The 22,849-nt window shown below is 35.1% G+C and overlaps 2 protein-coding genes across 17 annotated transcripts in view; both read right to left on the bottom strand.

Moving 5' to 3' along the window:
• CADPS2 (calcium dependent secretion activator 2) overlaps positions 1-22,849 on the bottom strand; it is a 592,189-nt gene that overhangs the window by 158,884 nt on the left and 410,456 nt on the right. For 9 of the 16 annotated variants that reach the window (XM_036246226.1, XM_036246224.1, XM_036246227.1 and 6 more), the window contains exons 10-12: positions 9,277-9,385; positions 7,631-7,831; positions 3,908-3,916 (exon numbers count right to left, since the gene is read on the bottom strand). In XM_036246226.1, the coding sequence (XP_036102119.1) occupies positions 3,908-3,916; positions 7,631-7,831; positions 9,277-9,385 (319 nt within the window). Of the gene's footprint in view, positions 1-3,907; positions 3,917-5,784; positions 5,790-7,626; positions 7,832-9,276; positions 9,386-22,849 lie in introns of all 16 variants that reach the window. The other 7 variants (XM_036246225.1, XM_036246236.1, XM_036246238.1 and 4 more) reach the window with 2 other exon arrangements.
• Positions 1,793-2,185, bottom strand: LOC118620305 (ATP synthase-coupling factor 6, mitochondrial-like). Its single transcript, XM_036247386.1, has one exon. The coding sequence runs from the start codon at positions 2,183-2,185 to the stop codon at positions 1,793-1,795; it is 393 nt and encodes a 130-aa protein (XP_036103279.1).

Raw genomic sequence — 22,849 nt, forward strand, 5'->3', positions numbered from 1 at the left:
CTCCCACTCTATCTGAACAAAAAATGGAAAAAAATATCCTCAGGATAAAATAAAAAAAAAGGAAAGAAAGAATTATAACTTTACCATAAATTTACTAATGTGACAAGACATTCTGAGTCATACACATAAGTGGAAAATTACTTTTTCAACAATTAACATTAGTGATAAAAATAATATTCATGATAGTCATTTCAGTCACAAATACAGATTTTATAGTGACAATGAGAAAACAAACACACTAAAATTTTTATTTAAAAAACAAAACTCTGTACTCTCTCCATGGTTATAATTCTATGAAAATAAAATGGACTCTTAAGGATTATCCCATCTTCAAAACACAGGCTATAGCTTCTTCCTTTCTATGTCTGATAAGCACAGTTCAAAATATTTTATGCAAGTATACTTTACTATGTACCATTACATCATTACTTACCATTAATTTGTTAAAATATAAAAATAAATGGAAAAGGCAACAGTTTGACCTCCCTGTGTGAGAAATCTTTTACTTTAAAATTCTCTCATAAACTAAAAATAGGAAATCAGCTATCATTAAAATATACCTATTTTCTTATTTTTATAAAGTAATATTTTCATATAGTTTTTGTGGGCATAACATATCTACATTTAACTTTTAGGAAACAGAGATATCATCAGATCAAATGGAAAACCTGCTTTCAGTCATTAGCATAACTAAATCCAAGGTTTGAAGACTTGCTTTAAACTGGGTTATCTTCCACTAATATGTACTACAACATAAAATTATGGTGACAAATTTCAGTTCAGTTTATCTTCTGAAACAATATGAGAAAATTATTCAAGAAACCAACAAGATCTGAGCTTAAACAATGTATTGCAAAACTGTCATAAAAGCTACAGATGTGCGACAAGGTAACTGAAGATACTGTAGGACAGTTTCTATGGAGATAGTTGGATATATGCTCCAATGTCTTTAGGTAGTACTGTCACCACATGTGGTAAAAGTAGACAAAATAAAAGCCAGACTGAGAAAGATTACTATTTGCTATAGATATATGGATTTATTTAAATGGAACCGGAGAATTTAAATTTTTCATTAGGATAATAGCTGTTGGAAGTCAAGAGAAAAGAATAAACAGGCTGACAGTATATATTTAGATAGTTAACACTGACATGAAAATAGCTGGCATAGAAAACAATGTGTAGACTATTAGCAAGCTGGCAGGCCCCACTGTGGTCAAGAACCCAAATTCCTGAAAGACATCTGAGTCAGAGTTCAGAATGTGAGATGGAAAAAAATTTAACTAAATTTTTTTTCTCCTTCTTTTGCAACTAATTTGAAAGATGCTGTTTTTGTTCTGTTGTGTGTGTGTGTGTGTGTGTGTGTGTGTGTGCGCGCGCGCTGCTCCTGGTGTTGTGAGAGATAATATTTTTAAAAGAAAAAAGGGAGGAAAAAGATTTGGGAGAAGGAGACCATTGAAGGATAAGAGGTTCACTAGCACTGGCAATACTGAATGTCCAGACCTGGGACTCGAGTAGCAAAAGGATTCAGAAGAGGAGTCCTGCTAGATGGTGCTGCTAGTTAATTGTCACCTCCTCTGCAAAACTGTAAGCCGAGCTAAGCAGCCATGACCATTTTCAGATACAGTAACTTGGTTTAAAACTGTCCTATATATTTTTTTTTTATCATCATCAAATAATTTATTTGGAATCAGAATGAAAGAACACTTGACAGTTGTTGAAATGTATGTTTACTCTGACTCTTCTGATCAGTTATACAACTTAGGGCAAATTACCAGACAAATTTTACATTTCTTCAGGACTGGGGTTTTTCCAGGATTTTAAATTTGGGATCTTCAAATTTGAAGTCAGGGAATGTATTCATGTCTGCTTTACCATACATTTGCTTAAGCTTAAAAAGCTCCCTCTCCAACTCCTGCTGATACTCTGGGCCAGTACCAGCAGGTCCTCCAGATGACTGTCGCTTAGTTCTGTATTCTCTAATCTTGTCCACAAAGGGTTTCTGTACAGGATCAAGTTCCTTATTAAATGCCACTGCTGTAACACCAGTATTTCTCCTCAAGTGGACTGAGATTGCAGACTGAATGGCAGAGGACCTGAAGACGCTCTGAGGAACCGTGGTGATCCTGCCTGCACTCAGCCCCGAGCTGCCGGGGCCACTGCTGCCTCCGTTCTTCTCCTGTCCCATGTTTTAAGGAGTTTGCCTGGCACTGCATTTACTGCTCCCCACAGCTGATCATACTTTCCTTTTAGCTCAAACTCTCATTGAGCTTGAAAATTTACAGAAAGTTAGCCTGGACTGGGCGTTTTCATGGACTGAGCGTCATCCCATGAAATGAGGGGTCATTTGCTCGATTTCCAGGCAGGGTACATGCCTGGGTTGCGGGCTTGATCCCCACTGGGGACCTGCAGGAGGTGACTACTGATGTTTCTATCTCTCTTTCTCTTAAAACAAACAAACAAACAAACAAACAAACACAATTACAAATATTTTTTAAAAAAAGAAAAAATTTACAGGAAGTTAAAAGTGGCATAGAGAAGTACATACCACTTCTCTTTATAACACCCCTACTGCCTCTAATAAGAGAAGTTTGATGTTAAAAGTTTAAGTAGACCATCCTGGTTCATATGTTTGTGTTGTATGTATGCATGTTTTATGCTGAGACCAGAGAGAAATGGTTGATATATTAACTAGAAGTTTGTTCACACCTCTATTATGGACCGAAATGATTTCCTAGCTTGTTTTTGTTAAACTGATTAAAAAGTGATGTATGGGTTTACACGTCTTTCTGCAGCAAATAACATGTAATATTTTCACATGATGACAATTTTAATCAACACATACAGACCTAGAATCACAGGCCAGGTAAACTAATATTCAACATTTATTTAAAATAATATATTCAATGTAAAGTAAGACATATTTTACCTATGAAGTGTGAAATTCACTAGATCAATCAAGAAAACTAGCTTATGTAATTAAATATAAATTTATGCTCTAATTTAAGGATTAAAAATTGGCTTAAAATTGAAAAGAAGGTAACTTTTCTCGTTCATTTTTGACATTAATTTATAACTGGGAGCCCACTATCACTATGTCAGAATATTCTGTAATGTACATATTGTATTATGGTACATACATGAGTTAAGAGAAATACGATGATTGTATATTATTTTGATTGCAGGCAGCAAAGAAGTATAGTTTAACTGAAGAATGTCTGTCAGGCAAAAGGCATTGTTGACCCTATTTCAGAATTTCTACATATCCTGAGAGTTAAAGAGACAGAGAAGTGGGATAGACTCTCTTATCAGAGCAATCTATAAACACTTGTCATTATTTATAACCTGAGAAAATATAGTAAGGTTGTCTTCTAATAAGTTAGCTTTTATAATTTTTTTTGTTCTGACTATCTTTAAACATCTAGTATGATTAGTTTTAAAAAGAAACTTTCTTTTTTAAAGTGATAACATAGATAAAAAAATTCAGGAAAGGAAAGGAATCAGCAACCAGTCCCTCCAATTAAAGTCATCTACTGTGAATATTTTAGGTATAATTCTACCTACATTTACATTTATTATTTAGTGAAAATAATATCACATATATAATTTAGCATTTTTCCACTTACCCTTATTGAGCATTTTCTGCATGCTACTGTATCACCTTCATAGTTATTACCTTTGTGCCACATGAATGGTAGACAATAGGTTGTCTCTACTTTCCTTTTGTAGCAAATATAGACAGTTTTGTTTCATAAATGGTAAAGTTAACCTCAATATTCTGGGTTTACCTAGGAATTATCAGACTGACATTGCAAACAAGGTCATAATAGTCCTTTAAAAATTGTACCATTACCAATTTTTTAATGTGAAGCAAAAAACAATAAAAAAAAAAAATCAAGAAAATACTTACCCTTACCAGCTATCAGTCAGCAAAGAAATGAAAAAAAAAAACAAAAAACAAAAACAAAAACAAAGCATATTTTAAGTGGGTTAGGAACATATTTATTACTATAACTGGTCATATTAATTTAATTATTTTCTTGTGGGCCACTAATGACTCTAAGCATTGTTCTTCCAAGAGATTAACACTAAAGGCAGGCCTTTCTGTAGTGGCCCAATGGCATCTCTGACACAGGTCACACTCAGCATGCTCATTTTTATGAGGTAGAAATACATTTTTCTCCCTTCCTTCTTCCTTTCTTTTGCTTTCCTTTTTAAAGAAAGATAAAACAGCCCTGGTCTGTGTGATCAATGGTTAGAGCTTCAGCCTACAATCCGAAGGGTCACCGGTTTGATTCTCAGTCAAGGGCACATACCTGGGTTGCAGGTTTGTACCCCCCCACCCCTCCCTCCTACTCTAAATAAATCATCTTTGGGTGAGGATTAACAAAACAAAAAGATAAAACAGCAGAGTCTGATCTAATAGAAAACTTTACTAAAAGCCTAGAATACAAGAACACTGTTGTTAACACAACTTAAACAGTCTGGCTTTTTAAAACTAGTTTAGCTTTGTCAGAAGTTAATCAAGGAAAATTCAGTTTCGATTAGCCTGATCAACACTGCCTCTACAACATATTGATATCTAATAGCAGAAGGTTTAGCCACAAAGAGATTACATGGCTATCTGAATCAATAGGTCATTAGAGCCTTAATTCACTAATTCTGTATTGTATAGAGATGGCCTTAATGTTCTAGACTAGTGGTTCTTGACCACTTTTCTTGCCTCGATGTGCAAGATGCATGATATCCATGAGCTCAGCACACTCCTCAGGTATTCCTTACACTTAGGATGTCAACAAAAGTGAATGAGTGAGATGTTTTTACAAAAACAATGCTCAAATCATTGTAACTCAGTGGTTCTCAAATAAGGGTAATTCTTCCCCATCTCAATCCTGCCTTCTTGAAACTTTAATAAATGTTTGGAGATACTTTGGTTGTAAGACCTAGGTGTGTGTGGGGGGGGCGTGCTACTGGCATCTAGTGGGTAGATTCTAGGAATGATGCTAAACATCCTATAATACACAGGACAGACCTTCCCCAAGCCCCTGAAACAAAAAATGATCTTGCCCGAAATATTAAAAATGCCAAGGCTGAGAAATCTTGTTCTAACTTACAACAAATAATCATTATGCTTCTAGTCATGAAGGTTCAATTGAAAAGAGATTTTCCCTCTTATTTGAAAAAATTAAAAATTAAGAAAAAAATAGTTCTCAAAACACTGGACATCAGACAAGATAGGAGAGTGGTTCCTAGGAGATGGAAACAAATGAGTGAGCCTTACAGTTGCCCCGTGTTAATGCCAGGAGGAACTTTCAAAGCTGTGGCACAGGGAACAAGAATCCAGGAAGAGCTAGTGTGGTCCTGAGTTGAAAAGATGGGCTGACCACTCAAAAGGGGGCTGAGTCTTCAGGGAAGGGTGCTGTTCCCGCCCCGCCTCCTTCAGTATTCGGTTGAATACTAACCACTTCACACATGTGAGGCAACTACCTGAGGCCACGGAGAGAATCACCCTAAAGAATTAGAGGAGACAGTGACCCAAACTCACACAGAGCCTGGCACAGTACTTGTTCCCAATAGTCAGAATATAAAACCTCAAAATTCAGGGGTCATAAGTTAGAGTCCTTAAGAAAACCCCACACCAAAGCACATCATAATCAAACTGCTCAAAACCAGAGCAAAGAGAAAACCTCTAAAGCAGCTAGAGGAAAAAAGAGACATTATATACAAAGAACTAAACAAAAATGGTAACACATTTCTCATCAGGGGGAAAAAAGCAGGGAACAGAACAAAATCTTTAAAGTAATGAAAGAAAAAAATCTGAAAACAGCAGCAAGGACTTTTACATGTATAAAAAAGAATTATTAACTCTCACACCTGCACTGCAAGAAAAAGTCCAAGGAAGTCCTTCCAGAAGAAATAAAACATCTCTGTGAGAGAATGAAGAGTGCTGTAGGTGGTAAGCACGCGGGTGAGGATGTAACATTTTCTCATGTTACTTAAATTTCTTTAACAGGTAATTGTTTAAGGCAATACTACTAATAGCAATGCGTTGTGAGATTTCCTACAGAGGTAGAAGTTAAATGTATGATAAAACTAGTCAGAGGCCAGGAGGGGAGAAATGGAAGTATACTACTGAAAGGTCCACGTACTGTGCACAATGTGCTATCACATGATGATGGATTGTGGTCAGTTTAAAGGTATATAATGTAAACCCTAAAGGACAAAGGTAATTATAGTTCATATTCCATGTTTAATTATTGCATTAAGTGCCTTTAAGATGCCAAGATATGATACTAAAGGGTGCCAAAAAGAAAAGGGAGTAGTCATTTGATGCATAAAAAAAATAGAAGAAAATGCATATCAAGACGTTACTCCCCCAGAGAAGAATCTTCAGAGTAAAAGGGTATTAACTGAAAAATCACAGTTTGAGCTTAAAGTTATAGACAAAGTGATTTATTTCAGGAGAAATCAGATAATTTTTGCAAATAAGTATAATAAATTAGAACATTTGGTCTAATGATTATAAAAGCTATATTTGAAAATGTTTCTCATTATTACATAATTTGTTATTAATCAGTTGTAAATTCAAATGAAAAATACAGTTTTCAAAAAATGTATTGATTTTGAGAGAGAGAAAGAAAAGGAGAGAGAGAGAGAGAAACATAGATTTGTTGTTCCACTTATTTATGTATTTATTAGTTGATTCTTGTATGTGCCCTGACCAGGGATTGAACCTGCAACTTTGGCATATCTGGACAATGCTCTAACTCACCAGACAACCCGGGAAGGACCAAATAATATAGTTCTTAATTAATTGAATTAGCACTAAAAATGACATAAATTTTAAGGTATCTAGAAAAAGAAAGTTGGTTTGATGACTTATTCTTTTTTATCAACCTACAACAGAAAGTAGCCCTATTATCCTTCTGTGTTATGAAGAACAAATCCAGAAAGGGACAGTTCATCATTTTGATTTTCTGAAATCTTATCAATGCAAATTTCATTTTGCAATACTTTCTTATTTCTATAAGACACAGTTAAAATTTATATAGGCCCAAGTTAAAATTAGAAAACTTAATCCCTGGTCAGTTTGGTCAGTGGTTAGAGCATTGGCCCACGGACCAATGAGTCATGGGTTCAATTCTGGTCAAGGGCACATACCTCGGTTGCAGCTCGTCCCTGACCTTGGTTGGGGTTGTGTGGGAGGCAGCCAGTAGATGTGTCCCTCTTACGTCTATGTTTCTTGCTCTCTTCCTCTCCCTTCCATCTCTCTCCCTCCCTCCCACTCTATCTAAAGATAAAGAGAAAAACATCCTTGGGTGAGGATTAAAAAAAAAAAATCACAAAAGTAAATATTTCTTTAGAGAAGTTTTAGAAAATTTTCTTATATGCTGTTGTGATTCCCAGAGATACTCCAATGCTTGCAAATTCACGATTGGAAACAACTGGCACCGTTTACTTTAGATCTGTTGAAAAATTAGATAACTGATTCTCTATTAAAATAAACTATTTTTATTCAATTAGGAATCAGTTAATGATGTAAACTATAATACTGAACAAATTTATCACAGATAATTTTATATCTTATTAAGGTTATTAATTGATAATCAAATTATTTTTTAATAAAACTTACATAGCTGAGCATCTGCTTGAAGAGTTCCTCCTTTAGGATTCAGCTTCTGGGTCTGAATTGCAGGAATAGGTTTATATGATTGACCTGTGGCCCTATACATGGCTTGAACCCATAATATTCTATCCTGTTCATCATCACTGGCAAATATAACAGTGTCTCCTTCTTTAACAGCATTAAAGAACATCTGACCACCCTGAAGGCCTGTAGAAAGAGAAAGACATCATTAAAAAACTCATATAATCGGCAGATCTTAATCTTATTTACTAAATAGTCTCGGAAAAGAACCGACTTGATGTTAGCTCGATGTCAATGTTTTAAATGATTTTTAGTTGAGGATCAAACCTATGACCCAAGAGTTGAAGGACAGATAATAAGAGAAAAGTTTAAATTTCCATGTTGCTTTGAAAAATAAAAATAATTTAGGAAAATACACAGTCCACAACACAGTAGCATTGTGAAAGACAACAAGCCCACCCCCAGAAATGCATACAATAGTCTGATATTTTGTGTCAAAGAAGAAAGTGCTGATCTTTTGGAATATTTCTTATTCTCTATGCTGGAGAACTATGATGAGTTTAGCTGAAAAAATACAGATAAGGCAAAAAATGATATTTATATTGGATGGTATTTTATCCTTTGCAAAACTCTTTCACAGAGAAGATATTTTGCTTTTTTTTTTTTTTTTTGGTACGTGCCCCTAGTAGGAACTGAACCCAGGACTCTCTGGTCCACAGGCTGATGCTCCAACTGCTGAGCAAACTGGCCAGGGTAGATATTTTGCATTTTTAAATGACTGATTAATGAATGTGATCACAGACTTCTATTTTTAATCTGTACATATTAATTTCTTAATCTCTATATTTATTTGTCTATTTCTTAATATCACTTTGTTCATTTCACTAATCTCCACATATTGTTTCATTCACTCACTCCCTCACCAATATTAGTGAGCAAGTGTCTAGTGCTATATGCCCAGTATTAATATGGATAGAGGAAGAAAAGCAAAAGAACATGTTGCTGGGGAGAAAATTGGTAGAATATATAATAATTTGCCATTTCTTTCCCTATTTCTGTCTCTTACACTTTTTGCTTTCCAGTAAAGAAGTTTATGTGAGTGCTGATGATATTTCTCATATAATTTTTCTATTTCAGTAACTTTCACATATTTCATACTTGTACTAAGACAGAGATTTTCAACCGGTGTGCTGCATGCATTTTTAAAACATGCAAAACCTGACTTAAATAGGCACTGACCTCTTTTCCCTTAGACTGTCGAATAAAAAAATGACAACAGTCAATACAACAATAGCTATCTGGTGTGAATGAATCAAAATATAATTTTTTTTGTCAGAACAGCAAAAAAATACATTTTTGGTGTGCCACAGAATTTCAGTAATTAGTTTATGTGTGTCATGAGATGAAAAAGGTTGCAAATCGCTGTACTAAGATAACAGAGATGATGAGTTATGTCTAAAAGTAAGTAGCCTTCAAAAACATACAATCTGATTTTTCATAAAGTCTGTTTAGGTATATAAGTGAAATATGCACCCCATTTATTGAGTGAAGATTGTAGAACAGATACAGGATATTTATGAGAATTTTATGCATACACGAATGGCTGGGGAAATGATTCAACTTAGAATTACCTGAGTGGGGATCTGTGTAATCCACAGTGTATCCTTCAAGCTGCATTAATTCTTGAGGTTCAGACTTTTTTTCTCTGTAACTGCACATTGCAAAGGTATACTGGCTAACCTGCATGAGAAAAAAGTTTGCAGATTGGTTGCATTAAATTTGCCTTTTAGATTTTTCTTCATCAGAAGACTCTTTGCCCAAATAAAATATAACATTATTTTCATATAATAAATATCAGCACTTTTCTAAAACTAGCTCCAAGATTAAAATGCCTTTCCTTTGTCAGCTTGCAGTTTGATCTTCCATGCCATGATCCAACATTTCTAAATCAGTGATCAGTGATCCACTGGTCAAGATTCTGAGATGTTAATAGAAGCACCATTTAAAAAAACTATTCATGTTAAAAACAAGTTTGGGAATCACTGGGTTAAATAAACGTCAGCAGGTTTTATGTCCTTTAATAAGCTAAAACACATCATGAATCTCTAGGGGTGAGATATATTAGGAGCATTCTCAAACTTCTATGATAATGGAACTTCACTTCCAAGTGTCCTTATTTCAGGACTTTTATGTAAAAAGATCTCAGTGAAAGTTGGGAATTTACTGGCCCATATACAAAACCCACAGGAAGGTCCAGGGTGGAGAAAGTTTTAGGTAGCCAGTGACTTAACAGGGCCGAAATCTGCTCTCTCTCTCGACTCTGCTCTGGTGGAACTGGCTTCCGGTTCTCATGCTGAAGTCTCGCTGAGTTAGACCACAGCTGCGGAGGACAGGTCTGCAGTCACCTCCCTGATAGCTCCAGCTGGGGTCACATAGCTATATTTGGACCAATCACTGCAACCAAGTGGTGAAAAAAGTAGCAGTTTTAGCCCAGTTTGGGTCAAGAGCTCACATCTCTAGCAAGTAATGTTGAATGCTACAATAGGCAGGCCCTTAGGGGTTCCCCCAAAATACAGAGGGGGAGGTGCTATTCCCAGCAGGAGAAAAGAATGTTTGGTGGATTAATAAATACCCAAATAGCAAAATACCCTACAACACAGGATTCCATGGAAACAATTTGGTTATTGTAAATCATACCTCTTTCCACCTTTAAACATGAATGAAACAAAGGAAACATAAGAACATCTCTCAACAGACAAATATTTCTTAAAGAGGACTCAAAAGAGTTAATTATGAAAGAAAAAATGATTACATGAGCTACATTAAAATTAAGAAAGTCTCCTTATTAAAGGATACCATGAAGAAAATAAAAAGGCAACAGCACAGACTAAGAGGAAAAACTGAGGTTACCTAGAGAAGAGAAATTTCTGCAGCCTCAACTCCTGTCTGAGCTTCCAGCCTGCTGGCTGGCCTGTCTGGAGAACCCTGACTGATACCAAAGCCTTACTATTTATTATGTATTTCCTTTGATCCAGCAAATCTTCTAAAACCGAATTCAAGGAAACAAATGGACAAGTATTTAAAGAGGCATGAGCATTGTGTTTACTGCAGCACTGCATATAAGAAAAATCAACAGTGGTTTAGTTACATACATTATGGTATGACCACACCATATCATGCTGCATAGCCATTAAAAGAGATACGACAGGTTTTTTTTCCTGGACCTGGAATTATTTCTAACACAAAGAGCAGGTTAAAAACAAAAATAGAGAGTGTGATTTTAGGGTAAACACTATACATACACATAAATAGAAGGATATATACTAAAATGATAATAGTGATTATTATTGAAAGGTGAAATTACTGTTTAGGTTACTATAAATAATTTCTTTTCAGTGTTTTGAGTTTTTTCAAAGAAAATGAATTTTTTAATTTATAAAACATACAGCTATTTCCATTTTAAAAAACGAAGCCTTGTTTCAAAAGAGGCCAATAACTTGAGACACCTGTGGTTGTTACTACTCTGAAGTCTTTTTCTTTCCTCATCTTACAGACTGTCAATGAATTACTTTTCACCTGCCTATGCCTACGGCTTACAGATGAAACCCAGTGGCTGTGTAAGTTCTGTTACTAAAGAAGGCTTCAGTTTCCTTATGTAAAAAGGTATAAATGTGGGGTTTTTCTTGGGGGTGGGGTGGTGAGCAGTAAACAATAACATCACATTTTATTATTTATTCTAAAATGAAAATCATTCTCTTACTTAGGGACATTAACTTAGTCCAAAGTCCCACTATTCTTCCAAAAAGTGTTACCTTTAAAACATTATCAAATGTTTCAAACAGAAACAGAAATACAGTGATACCTCGGTTCTCGAACGCCTCGGTTTTCGACCAAATCGGTATTCGACCAGGAGATTCGAGAAACTTTTGTCTCGGAATCCGAACAAATATTTGGAACTCGAACTTCCGAGATGAGCCGAGTTGAGCCGAATGGCGTTCATTCGGCCCAGCGCGCCTTGCTTGCGTCATCAGTGTGAGTGCAGAGAGAGAGTCACGCTTTGTGGAGTCACGCTTTCCTATTGGTTTCATTGCTTCGGTTCTCGAACAATTCAGTTCTCGACCGTCCTCCTGGAACGAATTATGTTCGAGAACCGAGGTATCACTGTATTACTCGGTCATTCATAACCTTTTTAAAAATTAATTTTTCTAGAGGTTTACTTTTTAGAATGCTTGCAAAGAGTATCTTTGAATTTTATTAAACCTCTCTTTTGTTTCTTTGTTTTTCATTCCGTAATTTTTGCTATCTTTATTTAATTTCACCCTTTTGGGGAATATTAACATACGCATTTTATGAATTTTAATTAATGTACATAATTTATTCATTTTCAGTTGTTAGTCATTGTAGATATGTGCAATTATTGTTGTGATTATTTTTGTCTAATGCATCAAATTTACTAATTGTGTTGTCAAACATTCTGCATCTTTCTAGTACTCTGATATGTGAATTATTGAGAGGTATGTTAAAATCTCCCAATAAGGCTGTCCATCTCTGAATTCTTCATACAATTCTCTCAAATATTCCTTTATATTTTTTGTAGATATATAATCTCATACATATATAACTAGGATTGTTCTATCTTGCTGGTGATTCTTCCATTTATATTTATGTACTGGCTTAAAAATTCCTTAATACTGTTTTGTTCCTTATAGTTTTTTGGATATTCACAAAACTATTTGACCTTCCTCTTGGTTGGAATGTGCCTGGAAATGTTTTTTTCATCTCTTCATTCTCAATTATCTTATGTTCTGTTTTCAGTCCCTATAAATGCATAACTGGATTTTTAAAGCCCTGAATCTAGTTTTTTAACAGGCAAATGAAGATTCATTGTTTGTTTGTTATATATGGTGATATCTTTGAGTTTATTTTGGTTATCTTATTTTGCCCTGTTTACCATGTCTTTCTTTTCCCTCTCTATGAAATGTTAACAAATTCTCTTCTTTCCTCTGACCACGTAGAAATTATACATTTTGTTTTTATTCTTTTAGCCATTCTCTCAAATCCTATTTTATTTTTATCATCTCCTCCTGAATACAGGATCCTTTGACTGCTTTATTCCCACCACCAGCTCCCATCTTATAAATCAGTGCTCATTATGTTAGTTTCAGCTTTTTAAGTACTATTTAGTATGTTAACATTTACTAATAGAAAATATTCATTAACAAAATGTTATCTTTTAGGGTCAATATTTGTGAATAGCTGCAATTTGTTTACCCAGTTTCGTGGACACCACAGTTTCTTGAATCACACCTCATTCTGAGTTCAATTTCCTTCTTCTTTAGGAAAATTTTTTTGAGTCAGTTTTTATTTTAAAATGTCTTTAATGATCTCTTACTTATAAATGATAGTTTGTTTGGTTATATAGTATTTTAGGCTAGTAATCCTTCAGCACTTTGAAGATGTTATTCCATTGTTGGAAGGCTTATATATCCACATTGAAAAGGTTGATTGATGATAGTCCAACTGTGGTTCCTTGTAGTCAATTTGCCTTTTCTCTCTGGTTTCTCGTAAATATTCTTTATCGTTATTATCCTATAGTTTCATTGTGGAATTTCTAAAAGTTCTTCGTTCATCCTGGTTAATATTTGTTGTTTTTCTTGTATCTGCTAACTCATGCCTATTACCAGTTTTAGAAGTTTATTTATCTTTTCAAATGTTTACTCTGCCCTATTTTTCCTTTATTCTGTCTTTCTTCAAATTCTATCATAAGTCTCTTGGGACTTTAGATGGTTTCCTCTGTATTTTTAACCTTTTTACATATGATATGTTTCTTCATTTCTCCATGCTGAGTTTTAAATAATTTCCTCAGATTATAACTAATGCTCTGTTACTAACTACATCACTAATTTTCTCTTCAGATGTGTCTAACCTGTTGTTTAACCTGTTCAATAAGGTTGTAATGTAAAAGACTTTTAAACTTTTATTTGTTCTACATAGTCCTGTTTCAATTGCTTGTTTATTTTTCACAGTGTTATGTTTTTTAAACTTATCTTTATTGTTGAAAGTGTTATGTTCTTTGTTGTTTTGTCCACATACTTTGAATCTCTTTATAAATCTCATCACTTTAAAAATAATCATTTTCATTTATTTCTGCAATAGTTCTATTGTTGAAATTCTTGAGGATGTAAATAATTGGTTTATTATTTTGCAATTTAATCATGAAGTCATATTAAGCACAGCTTTTTTTCCTGTGCATGTCTTATAAAACCCAGTTTAAAGGCTCATGTCTCAAAAAATTATTTTTAATTTTAAATGCCCCAGATATATCACTAATCCAGAAGTATATTTTATGTTAATTTCTTAACTTGGTTGTTTCCTTCATATTTGGATAAAATAAATTAGAACTTCAACAGTCTTTGACTAAAGGCTAATACTTATAGATTCTCAAATGTCATTTTTACTCCATATTCAGAGCCTAAGGCCAAATACAAATTTATTAGCCTGAAGACAAGTGTCTTTCTAGCCCACCGTTTCATTGAGATCTAGCTCTTTCAAATTCTGTATGAGACAATCTCTGATCCAAATTCCTGATTTGAGAATGTCTTAGGCTACGTTGTCTGCCTCTGAGTGAACAACAGAATTCCAGCCTGGACGTAGCAACATCAGTGCCCTTGTTCCATATTCTGGCCCCAGGACAGTTTCAGTGTCAACTCATAAGCTTAACTATTTGGTCTCTGGGGTTTTCCTTTCTTTTTCTAGTTCAGCTACTTATTTAAAGGTTTTCCTTTCTTTGTTCAGTTCAGCTGTGTTATATTTTATTCAGCATTGCTAAATGTTTGTCCTACAAAAAGTCTTAGGATTACCTTTAGAGGTAGTAAAGATCACCAATTTAAACTCGTGGCTTCATTTCTAATTTTGTTTTATGGAGTTTCTGAATGGTGGATCTAATTTTTATATATATTAGAGAGATTATACATCTCTTTACACTTCATTCCAGGATAAAAGTATCTAAGATGGGGTTAGTCCTACCAAACATACGTTCAAATTTCTCTCATAATAAAATGTAATTGTTGCCCGGCTGGTGTGTCTGTCTCAGTGGTTGAGCACTGACCCATGCACTAAGAGGTCACTAGTTTGATTCCCAGTCAGGGCACATGCCCAGGTTGTGGGCCCAATCCCCAGTGTGGGGTATGCAGGAGGTGGCCAATCGATGTTCCCTCTCACTTGTGTTTCTATCTCTCTCTCCTTCTCCCTTCTTCTCTATCTAAAATCAATAAAGAAAAAAAATTAATGTAATTGTTATATATCAGGTGACTATTACAAAGAAATACTTCTGTGATTAATTTATGAGAGGAAGGAAGAAAAGAGAGAGAAACATTAATCAGTCACCTCCTTCATGCACCCCAACCAGAACGGGGATCAAGCCCACAACCTGGGCATGTGCCCTGACCAGGAATCAAACCTGCAACCTTTCAGTGTATGGGAAGATGCTCAACCAACTGAGTGACACAGGCCAGGGCTTTTGTGATCAATTAACAAAATAGAAAATATGTTCAGCAAATAATCCTTAAGTTTCCCATTTGTTTATTCATTTGGAAGAGTCTTAAGCAGACTAAAAGAAAGTTTTCTGATATATCACCACATGGACAATCTGGAAACTGTTGGCAGAGATGAAGAGCACAGAAATGTCTTCCTTCCTTGTTTGGCTTGCAAAAACCTCCAGTATTTACTAGCAGGAATATATAGCTACCAAAGTGTTAGGTACCTGGCAGACTATCAAACAAGAACTGTCTAATTCATGTCTTCACCTGAACTCCCAAGCAGGAAAATCCCATTCTCCCTCCCTCGCTCCCTCCCTCCCTCCCTTTCTTTCTTTCTTTCTTTTAAGATTTTTAGAATTAATTTTAGAGAGAGGGCAAGGGAGAGGGAGAGAGAGAAACATCGATGTGAGAGGGAAACTTTGAGATAGGCTGCCTCCTGCATGCCCCCACCAGGGATGGAGCCTGAAACCTGGGCACGTGCCCTGACCAGGAACCGATCTGGCAACTTTTCCGTGTACAGGATGATACCCAACCAACTGACCACACCAGCCACCGCAGTCTATTTCTTAATCTAGTGAAACCCTACTCCTTCTTCCAAGTCCCTTACAAACTTGTCCCCTTTGCCTTTCTAACTGAATTTCTTTCTGTGCTATATCTTTGTTTTTGACTTATTGGCTCCCAGTGTCTGGCATATAGTCCCTGCTTTTTAATTTCTTCATGAAATTCAACTTATTTCAGTTTGATAAATACTCTATTCAGCAAAATGGAAAAATCTATTATTTTTGAAAGTACAAATCACAGACACTAAGTCCTTACTTAATGTCATTGATAGGTTCTTGGAAACTTCGACTGTAAGTGAAATGACAGATAATGAAACCATTTTACCACAGGCTAATTAAAATAAACGGCGTATTTCTGGTCACAAAAACATCATGAAACTTCTATATAAAGACCCCAAACACTTCTAATATTAAATACTGAAGTAAACACAAATTATACATATATTTTTTAAAAATTAACAAAAACAAGTAGGATAATTACTTTCCAACCTGCTGATTCCACTTCAGGGTCTCAGGTGACCAGAGCCTCTCCCAGCAGCTCAGGGCACAGGCATGAACCCGTGCTGGGCAGGATGCCATCCATGCCAAAGCCATTCACATCCACACCTAAACTCCTGTAGACCGGGACAGTGTAGCCCTACCAGTTCCCCTCACATGCACCTCTTTGGGATGTGGGAGGAAACCCAAATACCTGAAGAAAACCCACACAGATGTGGGGATAATGTATAAACTCCACACAAGCAGCAGCACCACCAGGAATCGATTATTTTTTCTCTCTTTTTTTTTTTTTTTTCTGTACCGCAGGCCGACACTCTAATCACTGAGCCAAACTGGCCAGGGCCGATTATTTTTTCTCAATGTTACAATGAAATGATGTTAAATGAAATGATGCTCTTCAAGGACCTGCTGTACTCACCTTGTTAGAAACAAAACACTGATCATCTAAGTCCAAATTACCTGATATGTACTCTTAAATGAATCCTCCTGTACTTGCCATATAATATTTGATTTTTTAAAATATCAAACAGTCCACTTAAAATGTTCAGGAAATAATAAACATGAGGCCAAAGCCCTCCCTTCATCCAGCTCTGCTGACCTGAGCACCCGGTGTGGTGGGCCCAGTGGTAAGAGCCGGGGAGGAACTGGGTCTTACTCTTTCAGGATATACAAATAACTATGATGTATCAGTCATAAGAAGGTCATCAAAGTTCTAAGAAAATTCAGGAAAAACAAAATGAAACAATGAACCTAAACATAACTTTGGAAACAACTAATTAGGGATGATTATTCACATTAATAAAATCAATTCTTACCTTCTCAAAAATATATGATTCTCTAGGTGGTAGATCTTTCTATATCTTATATATTTCTATTTAGAGAAAAAGGCAAATAAAGCCAAAATATTGAAGGTATTGCAAGTGGAAAACTGATAAAAAAAAATAAGCTATTTTGGAATTATAATGAAACATAATAAAATGTGTAATTTTATTCCAAATCTTATTTACATGCATGTAAGATACATATTACATAATGGTACACATGAGATTAGATTTCTCAAAATTATAGGTTTACTTTTTTTTTTTAGTTAATTTTTGTTACAGATGTATCTCCTTTTCCCCTCCATTGACACCCTCCTCCCAATCCCACCCTTCCTCCCCCCCAACAAGCATTGTCTATGTCCATTGGTTATGCATAAATACATGAGTTCTTTGGTTTATCTCTTCCCTCTCACCGGTCCTCCTCTTCTGAGATTTGTCGGTCTGTACCCTACTTCTATGTCTCTGGGTCTACTTTGTTTATCAGCTTATTTTGTTCATTATATTCCATAAATAAGTGAGATCATGTGATAATGTGTCTTTCTCTGATTGGCTTATTTAACTTAGCATAATACTCTCCAGGTCCCTTCATGTTGTCTCAAAGGATAAGAGATCATTCTTTCATACAGCTGCATAGCACTCCATTGTGTATATGTACCAGAGCTTTTCTATCCACTCATCCATTGACTCTTGGGCTGTTTCCAGATCTTAGTGATTGTGAATAGTGCTGCTATGAACATAGGGGTACATATATTTTTCCTGATTGGTGTTTCAGGCTTCTTAGGATATATTCCAAGAAGTGGAAGCACTGGGTGAAATGAAACCTCAATTTTTAATTTTTTGAGGAAACACCATATTGTTTCCCATAGTGGTTTCACCAGTCTGCATTCCACCAGCAGTGTACTAGAGTCCCCTTTTCTGCACACCCTCACCAGCACTTGTTGTGTGATGATTTGTTGATGGTGGCCATTCTGTGAGGTGATACCTCATGGTTGTTTTAATTTGCATCTCTCTGATGGTTAGTGACATCAAGCATTTAGGTTTACTTTCTGATAGTATTGTCTTAACATTCTACAAAGGTGTTTAATCAGTATAACTCAACCAATTGAATAAAATATTGTTACAATTGATATAATTATGGATTTAAAGTATGTGGTGAGGATTTTAAGAGAATACATTTGTAAACTGTAAACTGATATCTAGAGGACTGAAATCTCACTAAAATCACAAATAGTTTAACTTAGGGCTAAGCTTCACTGAAAAGAAAACATAAAATTATTCTCTGAAACATTCAGGTATTGAGGGATGGGGGTTTTGGGCTCTTGAGACCGTGATCACGACTCCAGATTTCATGGATAAGGAAAATGACTTTTCCAAGGTCACCAGAAGAAATGGTCATCTTGAGCCTAGCACATAAGTCTCTTCAGTCCAGTTAGGCATACCTTCCAATATGACGCATTACTTTATGATTCACATTCTGAAACTTAAAAACAATAGTATTCCAAAATAAGTCAATTATAGCAAAAACTCTGCAGCATTATCTCTTTATCATTTTTCTCACAGCTACATATTTAATTAGCCACCATTTTTTTTAGTAATTGTTGATTATGTCTTTAATCAATATAACAATATAATCCTTTTATGTGTTTAACACTTCTCTTAAATTTTACTTGATCTGAATTTAATGTCATCCTATTTCTCTTTATGATTTTCCTTTTGCGTCTGGTATATATTATAATCATCATATTATGGACTTCGGTTTTTATCCAATTCTGGGAATCTGACTGCTAATTGGTACATTTTAATTAATTTATAGTAAAAACTGCTATATTTTGTCTTTGTTTTTCTGTCTTCCGTTACATGGTTACTGAAGTTTTCTCTGTACTCTATTTTTATTCTATAGTAGTGTATTCTGCACTTTAAAAGTTGTCAAGGAAACAGCTGACCCCAAGTTTTTCCTATTAATTAAAAAAGAAAATTACTTTGACTGTCTCTCATATAACTTGAGGAATATAGCCTGTGTTTGCTGCTCCCCTCATTTTCTTGGACAAAATCTGGAGTTTAGGTTTCATATTCTGTTCTAATTACTTAATATGTGTCTAACTTTAAGAATCATTTTTCATTTTATGTTTGAGTCAAAATATTTTAAAACAATACTTTTAGATTTAGCTATATTTGTCTATCCTTTAGCATTACTCTTTAATTCTTTTAGATGTTAAGTTTCATATTTCTGAGATAATGTCATTTCCCAAATATCAGCAGTTCCACTATAAATATTTTCAGACAGCAAACTGTATAATTTCTCAGTCTCAACCCATATGAGAATATCTTTCCTGTGCTTTTACCCACAAACAACTTCTCGGGTGTGTACTAAATTCTCTAGTCATGCGATTTCCCATCAATTCTCCATAGCTGTAACTCCATTCCCTTCTGTAACTGAGTGTTAAGGAAATGTCTGAGGAAAAAATATCTCAATTTTCTGAAAGGTGGAAAGTCTCTGCATTAATACTTTCTTTTAAATATTAGAAAATTTTACCTTCATTGCTACTTCTGCTCTGTTTATCTGCTTTCTCCTCTTCTATTCCCACTGAGATAAGGAGATTTTTTTTGGTATGTTGGGCAATTGCTCTTTCCTTAATATCTGCCACTGTGAAGGTTTTCATTTCAGAGGTTTAGAGCTTATCCAGTCTCGACATTACTGATTCCAATTTATGCAGAACTGCCTAAAACAGGGACATTAATTTGCTGCCTTTTAAAAAGGGTTACTGCCTTATTTCTGTCAGATCTCTTTTATTAATTTCATTCACCACCCCCCCCAATCTATTCTTGAACAAGCAATGTTTCAAGGTCTGATATTTGCCAAATGATAGGAAATGCTCATTGATTCCCCTTAGTCTCCCACTAGAGTACTGACGGAATTTGACCTCTTCAATCTTAAGCTGGAGAGCAGGTAAAAATTAGGCAGAAAACCTAATTTTTGTTTTCCAGCAGGCATTTATATAATGAAGTGGACAGGAATTGTTTCTGTTGTAATTGTGTGATTCTCTGCATTCAGAGGCAAAACAAAATATTTTGAAAGTTACTTTTCATATATTTTTGGCTTTCAATAAAATTATGAAAAAAAAAACAAATGGAGTTATAAAATGACAGAATATTAAAAATAATTTCTGTGATACATCACTGTGTTTGGGGCATCTAACTCAGAAGTTAAAAACTGAGTAGTACAACTGTTCAAAAACTTCTGTTTTTGTCTACTTATTTAGTGAGTCAGGATCTCCATGCTTATATCTCTAAAAATTATTTAAAAAAAGAAATTAATGTGAAACCCATTCTCATTCTAGAATAATATTCATTTATAGATAGGCATTTCCAATAAATTTTGTTGTTTAAGGACTGTTCTTCAAAATGCCATCTATATACGTGTTTATCAGTTGTGTGCTACTCATAATTGCAATTATACTTCAATATAAAAAAATTTTAATACTTAAAGCCTTTTGGTTACAGGAGGTTTTTTTTATTTTTTATTTTTTTCACTGTTATTTCTTCAGATGAGGTAGTTTGAGTGACTTGGTTTGTTCCAACAGAGGGACAAGAGGAAATAAATCTGGGTGTTCTTCTGCATAGAAAGCTAATGACAAAGCTATTTTTAGGGACAGGGCTTTTTGTTTTTCCTTTGTTACTCTTTATGTCTGACACCTTGTTCCCTGGTTTATTTATTTGGTGCAAACAACAGAAACATATTGTCTTGCAGTTCTGAAAGCTAGAAGTTTAAAATCAGTGTCTGCAGGACTGGTTCCTTCTGATAACTGTGCGGGAAAATCTGTTTCTTGGCCTATTCCTGGCGTCTAGTGGCTTGCTGACAATTTTGGACATTCCTTGGCTTGTAGAAGCTTCGTCTCCACCTCTGAGTTCATCTCACCTGGCAGTTTCCCTGTACGCATGTCTGTTCCCTGATTCCCTCTTTTTTATGAGGAACCGGCCATACTGGATTAGGGGCCCAGGCTTCTCCTGTATGACCTCACCTTAATTACACCTATAACAATACTATTTTCAAATAAGGTCACATTCTCAGGTACTGGGGTTAGGATTTCAACATAAGAAGGTATTACTTTTAGTCTAATTTTGTAGAATTTTTTTTTTTTTAAACTGCGGAGAAGCAAGATAGTATGATTAAGATGATTTTGAAGCATCATACTTATTTCCTAAGAACAAAATTCTGTTGGGGAAGAGCCAGGGAAGTTAGAATTCATGGAGAAAAAGTGAATAATATTCCATTTGCAATGGTTATAGGTGAATATAAAATCACAACATTATTTGGATTCCACTGGGCATATTTATGATTGATTTAATATTTTTATTTTTGAACTAGCATCCATTACAACTATTTAAATTTATGATAAAAAGTTTATGAAGATCTATAGTTGTACAAAATTATTTTAAGGGACATATAAGCAAAACAGTTTGAAGGCTGATGTGAGTGCTCCTTCCTATCTGGTCTTTTAGGAGACATATCTGGTCCTTTCTTGTTATTCTTTAGAGATATGGAAATTAGTCCTTCATTGCCAGAATGGTGAATAGCTGACTTTAGTTTCATTTGCATTTCCTATCCTTCTCTGTGTCCTTATGGATATTTTCCCCTCTTTTTTATCCATCTATTCAACAAATATTTATTGAGCATCTGATATTTTCTAGGCCATGAAGATACAACGATGCCCCAGCATCAGAATCAGAGAAACAACAACAACAACAAAAGATCAATCTCACAAAGTGAGAACGGAGAAGACTGAATTACAACAACAACAAAAGAGAGATATCTAAAGCAATTTTGGGTGGTGAGTTGTTTTGAAGAAAATGAAGCACAGTAAAGAGAAACACACTGAAGGGAGTCTGTTTTCAATGATGTGACCTGAAACTCTGAAGACAATCATATTAAGGAATTTCAATTGTAAGTGCAGGGGGACAAGCCAGGTTAACAAATGAGTCTGCCATTTCAAATATAAGTCCCACTTTCCCTTGATTACGTATCCTTATTCTTTCCAACTGGTCTTTGACAAAACCTGGGGCAAATCACTTTAACCCTCTAGGCTTCAGTTTGATTTCCGGTGACACAGAGACAACAGTAACGTATGTCACGTTTTGAAAGAATTAGAAACAGCTGACGTAGAGCACCCAGCACAATGCTTCCTACTATGCAGTCGTCCCCTCATAAATCAAACCCAGTTGTCAAGGAGCCCTCCTTTCTCACCCTGTTCTTCGTGTCTTCCAAGAGTCATTTCATGCTGGGGTAGAGATGCAGTTTATTGCTGTAGCACAGTGAAGGCACCTGACTGATTTGGGAATTGGCCTCATTTTCTGGCCATATGCTTTTTTTTTTTTCTGTGAATGACCTTAGGTCTGTTTTCTTTCATGTCTTAGCCGTTTGTCTCTCAGCCTCACTTGGTTCCCACCCTTTCTCTTTCTCCCCACTCCCATAGTTTGGCTCTTTCTATTACAAACATAGTGACTACGTTGTTGAAAATACTTGCTGAATTTGAACACAAATGAACAAGAAACTGAGGAAGAAAGAAGTAGAGATGCCTCTAAATGCAGTTTTAGGTATTACCCTCTCTGTTTCCAATGGACATGATCCTGAATATATATTTAAATGTATACTTCTAAAATTTTTGTTCTCTCAAAACAAAAAATAATCTCTAAAGCACTTTTTAAAAAAATTTATTGATTGATAATTTTTGTTGCAGCTGTTTCTTTTTCCACCATTGATACCCTCCTCCTAATCCTCCCCCAGCATTA

Source organism: Molossus molossus, unplaced genomic scaffold, assembly GCF_014108415.1.
Source record: "Molossus molossus isolate mMolMol1 unplaced genomic scaffold, mMolMol1.p scaffold_m16_p_7, whole genome shotgun sequence".
NCBI classification, from domain to species: Eukaryota; Metazoa; Chordata; class Mammalia; order Chiroptera; family Molossidae; genus Molossus; species Molossus molossus.